This window comes from Peromyscus leucopus, chromosome 5 (assembly GCF_004664715.2).
Source record: "Peromyscus leucopus breed LL Stock chromosome 5, UCI_PerLeu_2.1, whole genome shotgun sequence".
Lineage (NCBI taxonomy): Eukaryota > Metazoa > Chordata > Mammalia > Rodentia > Cricetidae > Peromyscus > Peromyscus leucopus.
In genome coordinates this window covers 21841080-21860342 of record NC_051067.1, presented here as the reverse complement: position 1 = coordinate 21860342, position 19263 = coordinate 21841080, and the positions used below count along the sequence as shown (strand labels likewise).

At 41.4% G+C, this 19263-nt stretch overlaps 1 protein-coding gene across 5 annotated transcripts in view; it reads left to right on the top strand.

Annotated features, from left to right (window-relative positions):
• The window catches only part of Hivep1 (HIVEP zinc finger 1), a 143602-nt gene extending 130536 nt beyond the window's left edge, over positions 1 to 13066 (top strand). For all 5 annotated transcript variants that reach the window (XM_037205773.1, XM_028867755.2, XM_028867756.2 and 2 more), the window contains 2 exons: positions 9430 to 9935; positions 11427 to 13066. In XM_037205773.1, the coding sequence (XP_037061668.1) occupies positions 9430 to 9935; positions 11427 to 12551 (1631 nt within the window). In that variant the 3' untranslated portion in view covers positions 12552 to 13066. The remainder of the gene's footprint in view (positions 1 to 9429; positions 9936 to 11426) is intronic.
• Positions 13067 to 19263: the final 6197 nt, after the last annotated feature.

Genomic DNA, 19263 nt, shown 5'->3' with positions numbered 1-19263 from the left:
ATGTGTGCCCTCAGCTGCCACCACAGGGCCAGCAGCCTCAAAGGGCAAGTGCAGGGAGAACCATGCTGTTCAGTGGAATTTTAAGTACTGACCTATATGCATGAGATAATGATTCAGACCGCAGGTTTGAAAGCCTGTATTATGTTTACCCGTAGAAACAATTAGTGCGTTTTATAAAAGTACTAGCAATATTTTCCTTCTAAATGAGGCCTATAGACTCCCGCATCAGAATTCTTACCCATTCATTGCTTTTAAGAAAAGTTTCTTTGTAGAATATGAAACCATAATGGCCCTTAAGATGTATACTTAATACAGTGTTGATAGCAATTATTTATGAACAACACATCAAGGGTGGTCTTTCGGTTTATTGCCTAACACTAACAGATCTGCAGTTCTGACCCGCTGGGTTCATATAGGTTGTTTCCATAATTTAAATAGAACTATTATTCACAGGCTTTATAAAAATGTGCCCCCTGGTTGCTGTTGTTTGGCTTTCAACCTTGGATTTCCTGACCCAGGAGGAAAACAAAACCAGACTAGCTATAATAAGGAAAGAGTTGGGGAGGGGGCCCTGTCTTCTGGGCTGCTGCCGGCTCTGGCTTCAGCTCAGCCAGCAGGTGTCACTGTCTGGCAGTGATGGGGGACAGATTATGGCTCATCCTGGCAGCCTTGGGAAGAAGGTTGTTTCCCAAATAAACTTCAGGAAAGTCTTGTTGCAAGCTTATGTAAGCATTCCTTTTGCTATGTTAAAAGATTCCTTCCCCCCTCTCCCCCTTAAGTTAAATTGCATATGCATAAGAGGAATAGTTCTTGTGATCTAAAAATTGAGTTGTGTGTTAGAAACATTTACAATGAGTGAAGAATGTCTCTAGATGAACAAATGGTGTGGAGCTTTTAAGAGCCATTTATTTATGAATTTATTAAGCAAATGTGGATGTCTTCTGTCTTTTCTACAGCCTCTAATGGCAACAGAAGGGAAAGCCATAGCATTTATCTTCCTGTTATATACACCAAAATGGTAATAGCTGCAGTATGATAGGAAGAAGGCAGGCTATCGTGTTGGAATCGTGACGGGGACTGGGGTTCACATGCTGACTTGGATGCTATCCAGCCCTATGAGCTTCCTAACTCCCTGTGTAAGGTGGGGTATCTGTTAACTGTCATAGAAGGGTGGTTTGATTTCGACTTGGTAATATGATACAAACAACTGGACCCCAGCAACCTTTTTCTGTAAGGGGCTGCATAGTAAATATTTCACACATGCCAGGCCATATAGTCTCTGCTATGTGTCACCATTAGCAAACTCCATTTGTACTGCCGCATACAAACAAGCCTGACGGTGTCCCCACGAAACCTTCTCTACAGGAATAGGCAGTGAGCCAGATGTGCTAGTGACCAGAGTTGCCAGGCCCTGGTGATCCAAGGTACTGAGAGTGCTGTCCTAGTTACTCTGTTAAATAGCCTGAGCAATTTCATAAATTCCTACTTCGTGAGTTTTTGGAGAAGTGGTCAAATCTTCACCATGCCATCTTCTCTGGCATAGTGATAAAAGCCACAAACAGGGCTAGAAAAATGGCTCAGCAGTTAAGGACATGTACTGCTCCTGCAAGGGATCCAGGTTTGATTCCCAGCAACTACGTGATGGCTCCCAGTCCTCTGTAAATCCACTTTCAGGGAAATACTGAAGCCTCTTCTGACCTCCATCAGCTTGGCATACCCATAGCATACATGCATAATGCAGGCAGAACATTCATGCACATAAGATAAATATTTCAAAACATTTTAAATAAAATAATAAAAACCAACCAGGCACTTCTGTGGATACCACCTCTGATTCAGTGCCAGCAGGCTTCTCTGGAAGCTTACCAGGCTGTTTAAGAGTCAGTCCTGCTGTGAAACCCTGTTGTCAGGATGTGACATGGCCATTGTCTCCTTGAAATCAGAGCAGCTGTGGTTACCTGTATGAGACAAGATGGGGCCCACTTACATTCCTGGTTGAAGTGTGGAGAGTTTATAAGGTTCAGCCACCATGTACAAGGCCCTTCTCCCACCCTAGCATATCTGAGAGGGTAACAGTTGTTGGGGTTGAGTTGACTCTTTTTTAATGTTTTAGCTGCCCATGTCCTGGAAATAACCCCAATGCCAAGCAAGCTGGCCTCAGGTGGGATGATTCCTATAGCCTGGCTAGCTAAGGTTCTTAGAGCTTTGTTTATATATCTCCAGGAACCTGTATCTTCTGCTCAGATATGTTACCCACCTTGTCATTTTATTTCATTCCAAAATATTGGCCTTGTTTGACAAATAGGTGATGATTTGTAGATTTCCAAAAATTTGACAAGGGTCTTTCCCTCTGGGAAATTCCAGACACTAATTCTGAGAAAGAAGCACCCTTCTCTCCAAACTCTGGGAAGAAAGCTGTAAGAAGAATACCAGCCTCTCCTTAGGTGCTCTCTACATTTCAGGCTTATGGCTCTGTCTAGGAAGACAGTCCAGAGCAGCCATCCTGTAGTTACAACTAACCCTGACAACTCATTCTTAAACTTTGATAGTTAGGAAGGTGTAGCATTATTATGAAATTAAGTTCAATTATTAGTTTGTGTTCTCCTTGGAGACTGTGTTTCATATAGTCCGCTATATATAATCAAATAATTATATGAAGCTTTTAGTGTGTCTGCCTATAAACAAGGAGCTCATGTGTATCTTTAATAAGCTAGCTTAATGACTATAATCTATTGTTGACCTTTCTGCTCATCCTGTAGTCAATTTTATATATGGCTGAATGGAAGTGTTTAGCATAGACAGCGAGGATTGAATCTCAAGTCTGACACTTGTGAGCTGTAGTGCAACAATAAAACTCATTAACTGCATTTTCCACTTGCTCTAACCTTTAATTAGTGCTTTAATTATGATCAGGTGGTGTTGCTTCTATTTCGTGCTAAAAGCTGGGTTCTCTACTGGTATAGATGGCCGGAGCGAGAGTGGAGCCATGTTGCTTTCATGTGTACCATTGGGTAAGAAATGCATGAAGCAGAACACTACTCTTGGATGATTAAAAAAAAAAAATGTAGAGCATAAATCCAGATTAGGGCAGATACTATAATTTTCAGTGCCTCGAAATTAATCAGTAGAGGAGTTAGAATTCATTTTAAGAATTGACTCCTATTAAACAGTGGGAAGATGCTTCCCACAGAGGTCTTCCTGTGACCACAGGATCTAGAGGACCTAGTCACGTTTATGAGAAAAACCAAGACTCAGAAGCACTGACAGTTTTTCTTTCTTTTTTTAACTTTTTAAAAATATATTTTCTATCATATGAAAATTGTAAAACTATCATGGAGAGCTCCTAAACTCTCTTTACCCAGATTCCCTTGTGTGGTAGTCTCACGTGACCATAGCACACTTACAGAGACTGGAGTTGACCTCAGCTCATGATTATTGACTCACATTGTCCAGGTCTAAGGTGGCATCTGTTAGTACCTGTACTGGAAGTTTAAATGTCTTCCCTTCATAAGTACTGGATACCTGTGGAGGACTTTGAAACCCTGCATACCCTGTTTATCCAATGCTGATCTTGTCAGTGGCATTACTGTGGCTTTATTAACTGAGTTGTTCTACGGAGTTACTTTCTTCATCATCCACTTGTATCTGTGGGCTCATTAGCAGGCCCTGTGGCTAAACCAGTGTCTCTCTCAGATTCCAGTATTGACCGTAGACAGTAAGAGCCTTTCGGGTCTGATCCAAACTGATCGTCTTTTCTAAGCAGTTCGTTTCTTTAGGACCCTCCCCAAGAAGTTGTAACCCCAGAGTCATGCATTTCCCTAAGAATCCCTAGTCCTTTTTGCTGGAGGAACCAAGACCCAGCTACTGGCTGGTGTACTCATTACTACCAACTGCCACCTCTTTGTACAGCAATCATTGGGTTTAATTAGGCAATACATGTGTGCATAGGCACACACCCTATTTGTATTCATACCGAAACTTCCTGTTTCGTTCCGCCCCATATTTATCCTTGCTTTTGCTGTTTCCCTCATTTTGACTTCCTTTATGCACAGTGAGACACCAGGGCTACGTCTATAATTGGTCTCCTCTACAGTTGGCCACATTGCCTCAGCTCTAGCATAGGTGGACTGGTTTTGGAGGTCCTCATCTGCACCCCAGTGAGACAGATTTGCAATCACAGTTCAGTGTGTGCATAGTTCTCAGCAATCAGGCTTTGCAATCTGGGGTTTAGTGATCAGGACCCTCCCTCCTATCTCCATTATGTGGTTACTGAATTGTCTCCTTGCATTATATTTTTGGCTCACCCAGGTCCTGCTTGATTTAATTTATGTATAATCCAGTTTATTCACAGTGTATAGTACTATAGGTTTTGACAAATGTATAGGATTATGTGCTCATATGCCCAGTTCCATGTAGGATAGTTCTGTCACCAACAGATCCCATGGCCACTTCATATAACCCTTTGCAACTACCCACCTAGCTTCCCTTTCCAGAATGTCATGGAAAAGGCAGTATAAAACATGAGCTTTTGGGGTCTAGAGGGATAGCATAGAGTCCTTGCTGCCCTGCCAAAGGACCCAAGTTCAGTTTCCATCACTCATGTCCTGGGAGGAGGGGCTCAAAACTACCTGTAACTCCAGCCCCAGGGAGACCCAAAATTCACGGCCTGCAGGTATGCATTTCCCTATGTATATAATTAAAAATAATAATAATAAATCTTAGATTATGTAGTTTTGTGGGTCTAACCTCTTTGCTGTAATGAAACATGAAGAGTTACAAACTGAGTCAGTATTTCTCTCTTTTTACTGAGTAGTATTCCATCAAAGCTGCATGCTGCGTCCCATTACCCATCAGCCCATTAAAAGATAGCCCAGTTGCTTCTGGTCTGTGGAGATTATACTATAGAGACTTTCATGTGACTCAAAGTTTGAGACCTACAAGTAAGGTAATACAGTAAGTCTAATTATGTCTTGAAGAAACAGCCACTCTTTGCCATCACCCATCATTCTCCAGCAGTGGTAGAATTTTTGCATTTCTGCTATCTTTAAAGTCATTTTCAGTCTGCATAGAATTAGTCAATCTTCTTACCCCTGTTATTACATTATTTTTCATGTGTAGCATTTTATTTTTTAGTTTTCTTTTTCAGTTTTCTTAATGATACTGAGGATGGAGCCCAGGTCCTCTCAGTGCTTGCTTACTAGGCAAGAGCTCCACCACTGAGCTACATCCATATTTTTTTTGTTTTTGAGATAGAGTCTTCTTCTTTTCTTAGGCTGGTTTCAACTTTGGTGATTGGTGGGGATTGGTGGTATATCCTACCACCCCTAGTGTTACAACATTGGTTACTCATGCTATAGTTTCCATCTCTAAACTGACACTCCCATTGGGCACTGCATGTTATTCATCTTTTCCCATTCAAGATTTGAATGCTTTTGTCATCATTATTTCAAATTCTTTATCAGTTATAAATCAGTGTCATATCTTTATGAGTAGACCTAAAGGCTGACTTGTCTCTTTAGAGTGTTTGTGTGGCATTTGCTTTGTAATTTTATGTTCAAAGTTGGCCATCGTATGTTACATGCTGAAGTTGTGTAAGTCGTTGTCATGCTTGGAATGGACATGTCCTTCTGGCTGTGTCTGCCCGGGAGTAACTCTGGCTGTTGTTTGTCATCATTGCACGGAGGTTTCATGTTTTTCTGAAGATACCTTGTGCTTTGGATCGGGGCTGGTTTACAAGATGGTGTCTGTTCAGTATTTCAATCGATGGTCTTCCTTTGGGGCTGTGATTCAGATTCAATCTCTGCTCTGGACCGTCCTGCCTTCCCTGTCCTGAGAGCCGTCTTTCAAAGCTCCTTAGTTTGGCATTGGGTATAAAAGCAGAAAGCGCCCACTTCTGTTCTCACTGGGTTCCATACGTGCACTGTGTTCTTGGCTTCCTGGCTCCAGTTGCTTAGGTCCCCTCCCCCTCCTAAGGCCCAGCAGTAGTCTTCTTGTTCTTCGCACAAGGATGGAAGTTCTGTTTCCTCCTGTTCTTTCCCCCATTGCAGTGAATGTCACCAGCACCTGAGGTCATTAGTGCTCGTTGTCCTTTACCTCACTAGATCAGACTTTGGTTTCCACAGTGGAGAGGGCAGAAGGGCCCAAGTGAAGTTCTTTGCCTCTGCTGAGGCTGCTGCTCCTTTCCCAGATCAGGGCCAAATAGAACACTTCTCAGCACTCGGCACTGAGTGTCTAGATGAGCTCCATGGTGTAGGCACCTAAAGAGCCTCAAAGCTGTTCCAGTCTTCAACAATAGACACCTGGCCGGAAACAACTTTGATTCTGTTGACCATTTTGATGAACTCCTCTGGCAGTGTTGTGTTTCTGCTATCCTTAGTGACACACTCTTGTCTGTTGCCTTGCAGACACTGTCTTGCCTGAAATTTGGGCTATTGATAGTCTCAAATTTCAGTTCTTTGCTGAGTGGGGAAAAAGTCATGCATGTAAAGTTAGGTCTACTCATGTTTTTACAAAGCAATAGTTTTCAGGGTAAGCAGGATCCAGCCTAGCTAGACTTGGCAGGAAGTTAGCATTTGATGAAACTTTCCTCTTCAGTAGCCTCTTCTGGCCAACCAGTTCCCTGTTGTCCTTTATTTCCCCATTTTCTGAGGCACCCAGAGCTCCCAGGTACTGATCCAGAAATCCCTCATTCCAGCATGGGCTCTGGACTCAACTAATTAATGTTGTTCTGTTTATTTTACAACATAATAGTAGAACCTTGAAAGCAAAACAACAACAACAAAAATTCTAGTCTTTTTCATCCCCTAGAAATCACCCTCCAGTGTTTTGGTGCATAGTTCCTGTAAGATTTTTCTGTAAGAATTTATCTTTGTAAGAATTTATTTCTGCCATGCAGAAAAAATAATATTCAAATAAATGAATACTTGGGAAGTCCAGTAAAAATATCTATTGCCTATTTCTCTGTTTGAATTTCTTCTGTTTTTCAAAACTTAAGAGTGGGCTCCCTTTCCAGGTGGAACACTTCCCACGAATCCAGTGAATACCTGCACCTTCAGCTAGTACTTCATGCTGGTTTTCATGGGCACAGTAAAGAATTAGCAACAATAATGCATAGACTAAAGCAGTTATACCAATATAATAATGAAAATTATGTAGCGTACCTCTCAGGTGTTTTCTGCACTGTGTTCACACTTCTTCCTATGGCAAAATGATGCATGCAAAGCCCTGGGGCTGAGATGAAGTGAGATGAATGATGTGGGTGTTGTTTATATAGTGTTAGACATTTCAGTGACACAGCAGCCCACCTGACAGTACTTGACACTCTCTACATCTTAATACCAAGACAGTCCACTAAGTGAGTAGCAGGCAGATCTTTGTTCACCACTGGACAAAAGGCTGATCCATGTTCCAGGCAAGACAGAGCAAACTGTGAACAATCTTACCCCACTATTCAGAACCGTGCATAGGATAAAACCTAGTATTTCTGGCATCCTCTGCTTAATTTTTATTTTTATTTTTTTTTACCACAATCCAAAATTGAAACCAGTATCATAGTTTAATAAAAAATTAGAATGTATCACATACAACTAAACCATATATGGTCTGACATCTGTGTGGGCTCGTGACAAAGAAATAGTGCAGATATTTTCACATCTCTTCCTTAAATGTTAGCTTCCCACTTCGCATGATTTTAAATACTGTGGGTTTTTTTAACCTAGCTCCACATGACGGCATGAAAATTTTGACACTGTCACTTGAATCATCTAGACTATTTCTTGAAAAGTGATGTTAGTGTTAATGATAGTATTTTTAGATACTATTTCATTTTTTTGTAAGAAATGGGTCGTCATATAGACACATGAAGAAATGTCAGTAACTTCTGGAAGGAGAAGAAGGGCTTGTGGTGATGGCTCTGTGGGTAAAGGGTCTGCTTCAACAAGCATGAGGACTTGAGTTCAGATCCCCAGGACCCGTGTCAACAGCTGAGCACAGCAGCGAATGCCTCTGACCCCAGTGCTGGGAAGGAGACAGAGGCAGATCTTCCAGAGGTTCACTAGCAAGCCAGTCTAGCTGAAACAAGTCTCAGGTTCAGTGAGAGACTCAAAAAACAACCAGGAGAAATGATTGAGGAACTATGTCAGCCTTTGGCTTCCATGTGCAACTGCATGGGTGATATATTCCCCCACACACACCCCTCCCCCCAGGACTGGGGGATAAGGATTTAAACATCAAATGAGCATTATTACTAAGAAATCAATTAAAACATGCTTTGAATACAGTTCAAATTTAAATTATTATTATTATTATTATTATTTTATTTTTATTTATTTTTTTTTTTTTATTTTTTTTGGTTTTTCGAGACAGGGTTTCTCAGTGTAGCTTTGCGCCTTTCCTGGAACTCGCTTTGAAGACCAGGCTGGCCTCGAACTCACAGAGATCTGCCTGGCTCTGCCTCCCGAGTGCTGGGATTAAAGGCGTGCGCCACCACCGCCCGGCCCTCAAATTTAAATTATTTTACTAACAAGTCAAATACCATCAAAATGTTAGTATGTTAATTTCTTTAATAAAAGGAAGAGATAGGTGTATAAACTCATGACATGACTACTCCATGGTTAAGAGGAAGGTTTTTACTGTAGATCCAAGAGAACAGCCAGAGACATCTGGAAGAGTCTAGAGCCGAGAGAGAAAGTGGTAGACTGAACATAGCCAGCTGCTTGGACCTAGCCAGGGGAGAAGCAGGGGCAGAGCAGAGTGGTGGGGGTGAGGGAGAACAGAGACAGCAAGAAGGGGGAGGGAGAGAAGGAGGCCAAGAGGAAGAGAGTGAGAACATTGAAAATAGCAGAATTACCCAGAGAATGAGTAACTGGGGGAGGGAAGCCCAGGAACTAGAGAAGTTACGTAGAGGAGGAGGTAAGAAGAGCTGGGATGGACTTTGAACTGTGTAACAACTACATGTAATACTGAGGGAGCCTAGAGGCCAGCTTGCTATGGTATGCTAATGGGTACCACAGATAGCCATTTGTCCCTTCTGCCCTTTGGAATTTGGAGAGATGGGGTTTCCTTTGGACCTGACAATAGGAAAATAGAAAAAAGCTTAGGAGAAGTTGATCTTTTTTTATTTTTGTCATACTTAAGAGTTTTTCCAATATAATATTTGAGGCTTTATTTCCTTTCATTACATCCCACACTTGGCTTGCCCATTTCTCTTTGAAGGCTCATTTCATGTACCTCCCTGCTACCCTTACCCTCATGTCCTTCTCTGAGTCCCTGCTACTGGACTGGCTGCCGCTTGTCATTTTTCTGGTGTGTGCTCTGTGTAGCCCCATCTTCAGTATGCGTCACAGTGTTGCCGAGCTTCTAAAAGTGAAAACATTGTGTTTGTGTAATTGTAGAACATTCTATAACAAATCTTCTTGTTTGTCACATCAGATGAAAAGCAGAGGTTTGGCTATGAGCGGTCTGGATATGATCTTGAAGAATCGGATGGCCCCGATGAGGATGATAATGACAATGAAGAGGATGATGAGGACAGCCAGGCAGAGTCTGGCCTCTCAGCAGCACCCTCAGTCACAGCCAGCCCACAGCATCTTCCATCCAGAAGTGGCCTTCAGGATCCTGGGAGTGTAGAAGAGGACCTTAGGGTTCCCAGTTGTTTCTCAGGGGCACACACAGACCCCATGGACATTCTGCCTAGAGCATTACTCACCAAGATGACTGTCCTCAGCACAGTACAGATTGATCCCAACAGGACAGATTTACCAGCAAAGGCCACACAGCATACTGCAAAAGTTGAGCATGAAATAGTTCCTCATGTAGACACTTCCAGGTCCCCAGAGGTTACCCCCAGGTCTCCTGGCCATCAGATGTCTGTGGATTACCCTGAATCTGATGTTCTGAGAAGTCCTACAGCTGCAAAGACTGTTGCTTCAATACAGGTAGATGAGCGGTGGTTGGGTTTTGTTTTATTTTCTTTTTTCCTCTTATTCCATTAGGAAAACCTAATAGATTAAACCTAATAGATTTAAAAAGTCATTCATGATCATATGAGTATGTACCTTTTAGTTTTTATAGCCAATGACAGAATTCATTTATGTCTGTTAAAGCACTGTTAATTATATTGACAAAAATCCACATATTGTATTATAGCCTGTGGTGCCTCTTTTAAAAATATTCCTTTATTATTTGCTGTTTGTAAAAATCACAATAAAATCTGTATGTACCAATTGTAAACTCACATCCTGAGACTTAAGGGTCCAGTGGCTGACTTGTTTTTCACTAGTGTGGATATGGTGGGTCTGCAGCATGTTATCCAGATCTTGTGCTTGGTCTGCTCCTGTGGATAGTGGCTAGTAGGCTTCATGACAAAACTAACCTGACACAAACATGACTCAAGAAATTCATGTTGTTTGGATGAGCAAACTGCTGGGAGAGTTTGGAAAAGTTTCCTTCCAGGAAGCAGCTCAGGGCCAGACACCAGCTCCAGAGAAGTTCAGGAAGTGTGCTGCATGCTTTTCCATGGCTGCCTCCTAATCAGCACATAATTCTCTTTTCTTGACAGTTTTCTTCCCTCGCCTATGTGTTAAATAAGGCAGTAGGATGTATTTCTTATTGGGAAAAGATGTTTTCTACTAGAGAAAAACAAAAATCACTGATTTTACATACTAGTCTAAACTAACTTCATCTGTCAGTTTAATACAGAAATTGAATTATAATGTGAACTAATGTAGCTCCTTAACACACACACACACACACACACACATATATATGCAAATTCATGTATATATTATCAAGAAAAAAGGTTGTATTTAGATAACACTCATGGGTGGAAGCGGGGAGGATAGGCAAGATTCATCCCTCCCTAACACTGTGTTCTTACTGCTGTATCTCAGCATCTCACATCTCACCAGAGCCTGAAAATGCAGTCTTCAGGATACATGTTATTAGCTTATGAATCAGTGAGCAAATAAATGAACAACTGCAGACCTTTGTCTTAGTAATAGCTCTTCACTTCATGAGTGAATAATTTTTCGGTTAATTTTCTCCCCGTTGAGTTGATGCTCACAGCCAACTAATATGGCAATTTTTCAACATTTCCTAGTCTTTAAAATAAATTGGTGCTAGTGATGGCAGAAAAATAGCATTAACATAAAAATACAGCCATGCTCATCTATCGGTATCAAATGGTAATACCCAGGAAACTGGTTTGCAAATTGCAAAATACAAAATGTTTTTCTGGCATTGTAGTAGGAAAGAAATTAAAATGAAGATTTTTGTTGTTGTTGTTGAAAATACAAGCCAACAACTGTACAATACAAACATATACTCTTAACTCATTAAGAGTTAAGAAAAGAACAGACTGAACACTAGTACTTTAGCCGTGATGAAGGAAGCTCTGCTAGCAAGGCTCATTGTCTCTTGTCTTGTAGGATTCACCATCTGTAAGACTGCCGCCTGCTGTAGCCCAGCTCAACCCTCAGCCAGCAGCCAGGATTCCTTCCTCAGTCTCACCTCACTCCGACAGTCAAGAACCGAAGCAACAAATAACCTTGCATCCGCCTCCAGGCTTGCCTTCCTCTCAGACGCATTTGTTCAGCCACCTCCCCTTGCATTCCCAGCAGCAATCAAGGACCCCATACAACATGGTTCCCGTTGGTGGTATCCATGTGGTGCCTGCCGGCCTCACATACTCCACTTTTGTACCCATTCAGGCCGGACCAATGCAACTTACCATCCCTGCTGTGAGTGTTATTCACAGAACCATGGGTACCCCTGGGGATACCATCACCCAAGTTTCTGGCACTACTAATCGCCCCACCGGAGTGGCTGAATTGAGCAGTGTTGTACCATGTATTCCCATCGGCCAAATCCATGTGCCAGGCCTGCAGAACCTAAGTCCCCCAGCCTTGCAGTCACTCACGTCCCTGGGTATGGAAACGGTCAATATCGTGGGCCTGGCCAATGCCACCGTGGGCCCGCAGGTGCACCCCCCAGGCCTGGCCCTCAATGCAGTGGGGCTCCAGGTTCTGGCTAATGCGCCTGCCCAGAGCAGCCCCGCCCCACAGGCGCACATTCCAGGTCTCCAGATCCTCAACATCGCCTTGCCCACCCTGATCCCCTCCGTCGGCCCAGTGGCTGTGGGCACCGCGGGGACCCCCGAGACTGTGGCTTCCAACAGCAAAGCGCCGGAGCTGCAGACGCCCGCAGGCCAGGGACACAGCGCCGAGCCGCCTCAGGGGTTACCCGAAGGCCCTCAGGAAACTCCCAAAACAGTGCCCGGCCCCTCGGCAGACAACGCAAAGTCTGAAGGCCCAAACAAGGTGGACACCAAGAAGGCGGCCTCCGCGAGTCACGTGTTGCCCGGGCGCTCCTCTGCGCAGGCGCAGCCGGCACCCACGCCGGAAGCTCTACAGAAGGCCCCAGCTTCAGGCTCTCCATCGCTGCCCTCAGACAGACCAGCTCTCAGACCCCCAGGACCCCACAGGCAGCCCATCGTGCACTTCAGCGACGTGAGCAGTGATGATGACGAGGACAGGCTTGTCATAGCAACCTAGTGGTTTATTTTTTATTGATTTTTTTTTAATAACAGGTTTTTTTGAAAACCCTTTCCTTAAAGCACATTTTTTCTGACATAAACTCATGACTAATCTTTGTGCAATCATGAACTTTTGACCAATAATTGTTGTTTTGTGTCAACTCCAGCCATTTTTGTACATGTTGTATAGACAATTGTGCCTTTTAGGAGTTTTATGTTTAGAATCTGTACAGATGGTTGAATGTCTATATACATACAAATATGTTATATATGTATATGAAAACCAGGTAGTTGTGTTTAGTAGAAACCTGTCAAATAAATCAGATGATTAAATTATATGTTGCACTGTTAAATATAAATTTTTATGGCTGTGGGGCAGTTTCTGTGTATAAATTAGTATGTAAACCCCATATTTATTGTATTCATATTAGTCTTTGCAAATGGATCTGTCATTGTGTAAGACAGTAACTGTACACTTCAGGCAGATTTTCTGTGTTACGAACTGTTTCAGTAAAATACTGTTTACCGACTTCAGTGGTGATTAAGTCGTGCTGTCTTTCAACCTCTTTGGGAAAGTAGCTCCCAGGTCTGTGCCTTCCGCAGCTGGTCCTTAGTTCTGACAGACAAGCCTTTAGTGGTCTCTTTCCCCGCGCAACGTGCTGGAGCCCAACAATTGGGAGCTAATTGTGTCCTAATTGTCAGGTGTAGTTTTGTAGCTTTTTGCTTGTTAGAGGATTGACTTCTTAATATTTCCCATAAATGCATAAAACTGACATCCTGAAAAGAGTGAAGACCTTAAATGTGGCTATGGAAAATGTAAATTAAGTGAAAAACAGTCATGAGACCTACAATGCTCCCTCCCACTCTTCAACCCTGTGTTGGTTAGTCAAGGGCTCCTGTTCCTTTCAGATATGCTTTTATGTAGAGTTCTGTCCACTACCAACCCCTAAAGGACCCAAGAGTTATCGGTGAGAAAAACCTAAATCTCTAATTTAAGTGACTCTAGAAATGATTGCTCCTATCCTGAGAACTCCAGCTCGGTCTTTTAGGAAGATGGCAAGTGGTGGGATGCCACAATTCTCACTGCTGCTGTGCCTTATTATCTACAGATTGCAGGTGCCACGCTTGTGTGGAAACTATTTGATGTTGGGACTGGAATATTTAGCACAACTTTAGGGCAGTATATCATAGCTTTAAATCTTCTCTTCATGAAGCCACTGAGACTTGGTCAGAGGGGAGAGTCTGTGAGGACTTTGGAGACACCTTGATAGCCATCCTGAAGATCATTTCTGGCTTTGGGAAAGGCACTTGGAGCCCCACCAATCTGTCTTGTAATTGGGATTACCAACCTGTACTTCAATAACAAGCAGGCTCTGGATCTAGTGCTGTGGGCACGTGTTTTTTCTTATGAAGGTCCAGTTTTGCAGCTTAGGTCATTAAATTCCCACAAATAGGGCAGACTTCATTTTGAAAAGAATCCTAGAAACCTCAACTATAGAAGTTCCATTGCTCTAACAGTGTAGTTGAAAACAAGTTCTATTACCCAATTTTTCAGTCATTGTTTTAACTTCTTACCATGACCTGTATCTACTTTTGCCCAAAATTTTAAAGCACTACATAAGCAACACTATCCGCAATAAGGACACTGTAGATGGGTCTGAGTTCTCTGAACTCAAAAGTCATGCTTGCTAGCTTCAGCACTTAGGTTTTCAAATGGTTTGAGTAGAGTATTATTAATTTGGAGGATTCCTACATTTAACCATGGATTAAATGTTGTTTTATACTTGATGTCTTTGGGAAATTTAATAATGATCTAGGATAACTTAATCTCGTTTTTGTACTTTAGCTCTTTCAAGATTCATCCCATTATGCACATAACATTAATACTAATGACTTTCTTGTTTTAATGTGGCTTTTCAAGTATTTTCCTAATGCAGTTAGTCATCATGCTTCAAATTAAGGTTTTCAAACTACAATAAGGCAAAAAACAGATCCATTCTCAAACTACTTGGAATTTAGGTTTTTCCTGCTAGTGATAAACTGGGTGCTGGGCAGCAGCAGTGACTCCAGTTTCCAGTCAGCCTTGCATTCCCAAAGGGGGACAGCAGTAATAGAGTTTGCTATGCTGCCCTCGATTGCCCAGAAGGATGGGTGTGTGCAATCACTGCTTTTTTTTTTTTTTTTTTTTTTTTTTTTTTTTTTTTTTTTTTGATTCAACAATGTTTCCAACTTGTGGCAGTATATCAGGATATAATTCCATCATAGCTGAGGATCATCTTGGCCAGATATAAAATATTTCCAAAACCTGAGTCATTGTATTTGAAGTAAATAATTACATGCACAGAATATGTAAGTGAATGGTTCGTTGAGTAGTTTCTGCAGTTATCTTCCTGAGGAAGCTCTGTCCACTTGATATTCCCAGATATGAATGATTTGCAAATAATGTCATTCACAGAATTGGTGACATTGCATTAGACTTCTGACCCTTTGTGCTTCCTGCAAGATCCAGATTAGTAGAAAACTAGGATGCAATGACATCAAATCTCTGTTAAACTATTGGTAAAACTGTAAGTGAAAAACGGAATGTGGGACTTGAGCTGTAACTCAGTGGTAGACTGTTTGCCTAGCATATATTAAGTCTTGGTCAGTGATTCTCAACCTGTGGATCACAACTCTTTCGGCAAACTTCTATCTCCAAAAATATTTACATTATAATAATAGTAGCAAAATCAGTTATGAAGCAGCAGTGAAAATAATTTTATGGTTGGAAGTCACTACAACATGAGGAACTGTATTAAAAAGTTGCATTATTAGGAAGGTTGAGAACCCCTGCCCTGGGTGATTCTGCAAAAATAAATTTAAAAACAGTATGAATGCTAATACCTTTTTGCATGAATCTACCATCATGCCACTACCAGCAGTGTTGGGAAAAACACCTGAACTGAAGGTCATGTTTCTCATTTCCACAGACAAATTTACCTGTTGGAAAACTTTATTGTAAGTTAACATAAATCAAGGGCATTCAAGTAACCTGTTTTCATGCTCAAAACTTAAGCCACAGCGATAATTATTCCTTTCAGAACGATAATTAACTGACATTTAATGTAGAGATTTTTGCTTCTCATTTCTTGTTTTTATAACAGCTATGATTTTCCTTTCACAGAAGTGGTGTAAATAACACTTTTGTCATTAATCTCTGACCTCAATTTTAAATGATGTCATTTAACATGATGTCGCTTAACAGGGATTAGGAAATATGGTAGATATTTTTGTTTGAAGATTGTCAAGTACGTTTTCTTTCTTGATAAATGCTCAGATCAAACTGCACCACATTCTTGGCATTTCTTCTGTTGACCTTCAGTCTTTCCCCGGTTACTTCATTTTCCTGAGCAGATTTACCAATTCTCTGAGAGCTTCATACAGTGAATTTTGATCATCTTCCTGGCCTCCTTCCCTTATCTCCTGGATCCACTTTCACTTCCCTAATCCTACCCCAAGTTCGAGTTTTTTTAATTTAATAACCCATTTACTCCAATTTATGCTGTCTATACTTAATCTTTTATTTTCGATGTCAAGATTAAGCAACACCAAAATCGTGATTTTCATTTAAAAACTATATGAATTTTTAGGGTAATAAATCTTAAAACAGGAATCTTCCTTCAAAGCAACTTCCTATGAATATTGCCTTATTTAATCTTCAAGGGTAATTATTAGATATGTGTTTATAATATTTTAATGACAATAACTTTCTACTGTCATAAAAATGGAGAGATGTAGCACAAATCTTAAAAGGTCTTATTAATAAAAACAAACCTGGAGCAAGGTATTGTGGTGAACGCTGAAAGATCAGAGAAACAGAACCAGCTGTTCTCCTCAAACTGGAAGCCTCTGAGTCCTTACCCGAATGGATCTCAGCTGAACTGCTGCTAAAAGCTTAACAGCCAAGTTCCTGGTCCTCACGCCTTATATACCTTTCTGCTTCCTGCCATCACTTCCTGGGATTAAAGGTGTGTGTCACCATTCCTGGCGGTTTCCAGTGTGGCCTTGAACTCACAGAGACCTGGATGGATCTCTGCCTCCCAAATGATAGGATTAAAGGTGTGTATGCCACCATTTTCTGGCCTCTATGTCTGTCTAGTGGCTGTTCTGTTTTCTGACCCCAGATAAGTTTATTAGGGTACACAGTATATTGGGGGACACAATATCACCACAGAGAGAATGCATTTAAAGTAAGGATAATAAATGGTTTTTCTCTATAAATTACATAATCTAAAAATCACAAGGCCTTATTACCCATAAGTATTGAGTTTCATATCTTTTCATACAAAGGTCAATCTACGGCCTTGTACATTCTGTGTGAAGCATTGTGGGAACACCTGCATGCATAGCTACTCAGATGTTTTCTTGTTTTCTGAGTCAGGCTTCAAAAACTGAGTGATGACCTAATTACCAACCAATTCCAAAACTATGCAAGTTACACTAGAAACTACACTAGAAGATGTAGTTTCTAACCTAAAGGAGCACCTGCTTGAGTCCATATAAACTAGAGAATCATATTAAGCTGTATACATCATAGGAACCATAGACTATAACCGTATGAGAGTTGAGAGCTAAAGTTATAAAGTAATTAATAAATTATTTAAGTGTGATGAGAACTGCTGTAGTTCAAAGGAGGGGTAGGATTTGAGACTTTAAAATAATCATGATGCCAAACGGTAGAGCAAGAATAGTTGTAGAGACTAAGAAAAATGGAGTAGAGAAGAATCACTTAGACATTCAATAAATATTCAGCACCAGCAACACAGAAAGTACTCTGAGAATGCAATTGTAATACAAATTAAATGGCATCTGCCCTTCAGGAGCTTGAGCTCTATAGAAAAGTAAGGAATCGAAAGAATAGACTCTTGAGTGGTCTAAAGTGCAACTGAGTAGAATGCAAATGAGGGAAATTCTGGCTGGGCTGATGAGCAAATGCTTCAAGGAAGTGACATTAAACCTTGGCCCTACAGGGACCCTGATAAGCAGAGAAAATAAATGGGTGGGAAGAACAGCACAGATAGGAGGGGCACCCAGGGGAGCCAGCCATCAGGCATAACCAGACACACACCATTTGTGATCTCACTTGTTCCTTTTCATCGGGCTGAATCTTCTCAGGGAGAAGCAAGGGAGCTGTAGGTCTCACAAACATGAAACCCTGCCTTGCTGGACTGAGCAGTGCAGCAGCATTCTTTACATGGAAAGCCACTTCCTTGGGATTCAGCAAGGCATCTCACAAGACTGTGAGGGCATTCTGGAGAACAAAGGCTAGATCTAAGCTAAGAACACAGGGTGCTCTGCAGGTTGTTTTAGTGGAGAGAACAAGGCACAGGCTTAAGATCCGGAAGAGCTTTCTCTCTCCTCCTCCTGACAGGACAGCAGGTAGGGAGGAGAAGGAGGTGATGCAGAGGAGGGTGGGAAACAAGCTGCCTTTTGCCAAGCTGGCCACCGTATCATTTCTTTTTTTTCAGTAGACTTGATGAAATTACAGAAGACATATGTTGATGACAGAAATAAATATGCATCAGCAGGCAAAGCAGTTCCATCCCCTGCAGAGATGGGCTGAATGTCAGACAGAATTGGGCAGGAAAACAAAACTTTGGCACTTGGATTGGAATTATTACCATTTACCATTTTAGTATCTGCTCTGCCTTCCACAGCCCACCAGGAAAAGTATACTCTTGGGGATATTGCGAATATCCTATTTAGCGGGGCTGAAGAGATGGTTCAGTGGAGAAACCACTTGGTGCACAAGTATGAAGAGGACCACAGTTTAGATCCCCAGGACCCACCGAAAAGCTAGGCTGGCATAGTGCCTACCTGCAATCCCAGAACTTCAGAGGCAGAGATGAGGATTTGGTTCCTGGTGAGAGTTGGTTAACTGGACTAGCAAGATTAGTGAGTGCCAGGTTCATGAAGAAACTCTGCCTCATCAGTAGAGATCAACTGTGGAAGACATCAGACATCAACCTCTGGCCTCCACACACAAGCACATGCATGTGCAGGTCTGCCCCAACATGTATGCCCACACACATGCAAACAAACACACAAGTATACACAGCTACACAAGAAGAATTTAATTTTAAAAATCAAATAACAAGATAATTTGTAGTAGATTTTTGTTTGGAGATTATATGTAAACTGCTCCATTTATAGGCTAGTACAGGATGAAACTAGTCACACAATATGGATGGCAATATTTTAAATGATTGCAACAAATACAATATGATATTATCCCCACTTTATGGCTGAGAAAGTTGTTCAGCGTTACAAAGCTAGCTGAACAGTGGAGCTGTCTGGCATTTTCCCAGTGACCTCCGCTGCTTTTCCGGTCATGATTTACAGTGGTTGGGTTCTATTGTGTTCATTTTCTAAGTGAAAGTCTGTTAGTATTCAGAAAACAAGCCATTTTCTTCAGAAATGAATATGTCCAGTACTATGTGCATTTGTGTAGATAATAGATTTTTATAACCTTTTTCTATGCCCTTTCTCATACTTTATATAATAGGAGCCATAAAAATATTTCGTGGTGAAACATTTCATTGAAATAACAAGCAATAAAAGGGTACTTGAAAGTGACAATTCTAATCAAGCTTAAGACACGTAAGTTCCTGAGTTCATTAGGTTTCAATTATGAATCATATATATATACATACATGAAATATATATATATATATATATATATATATATATAT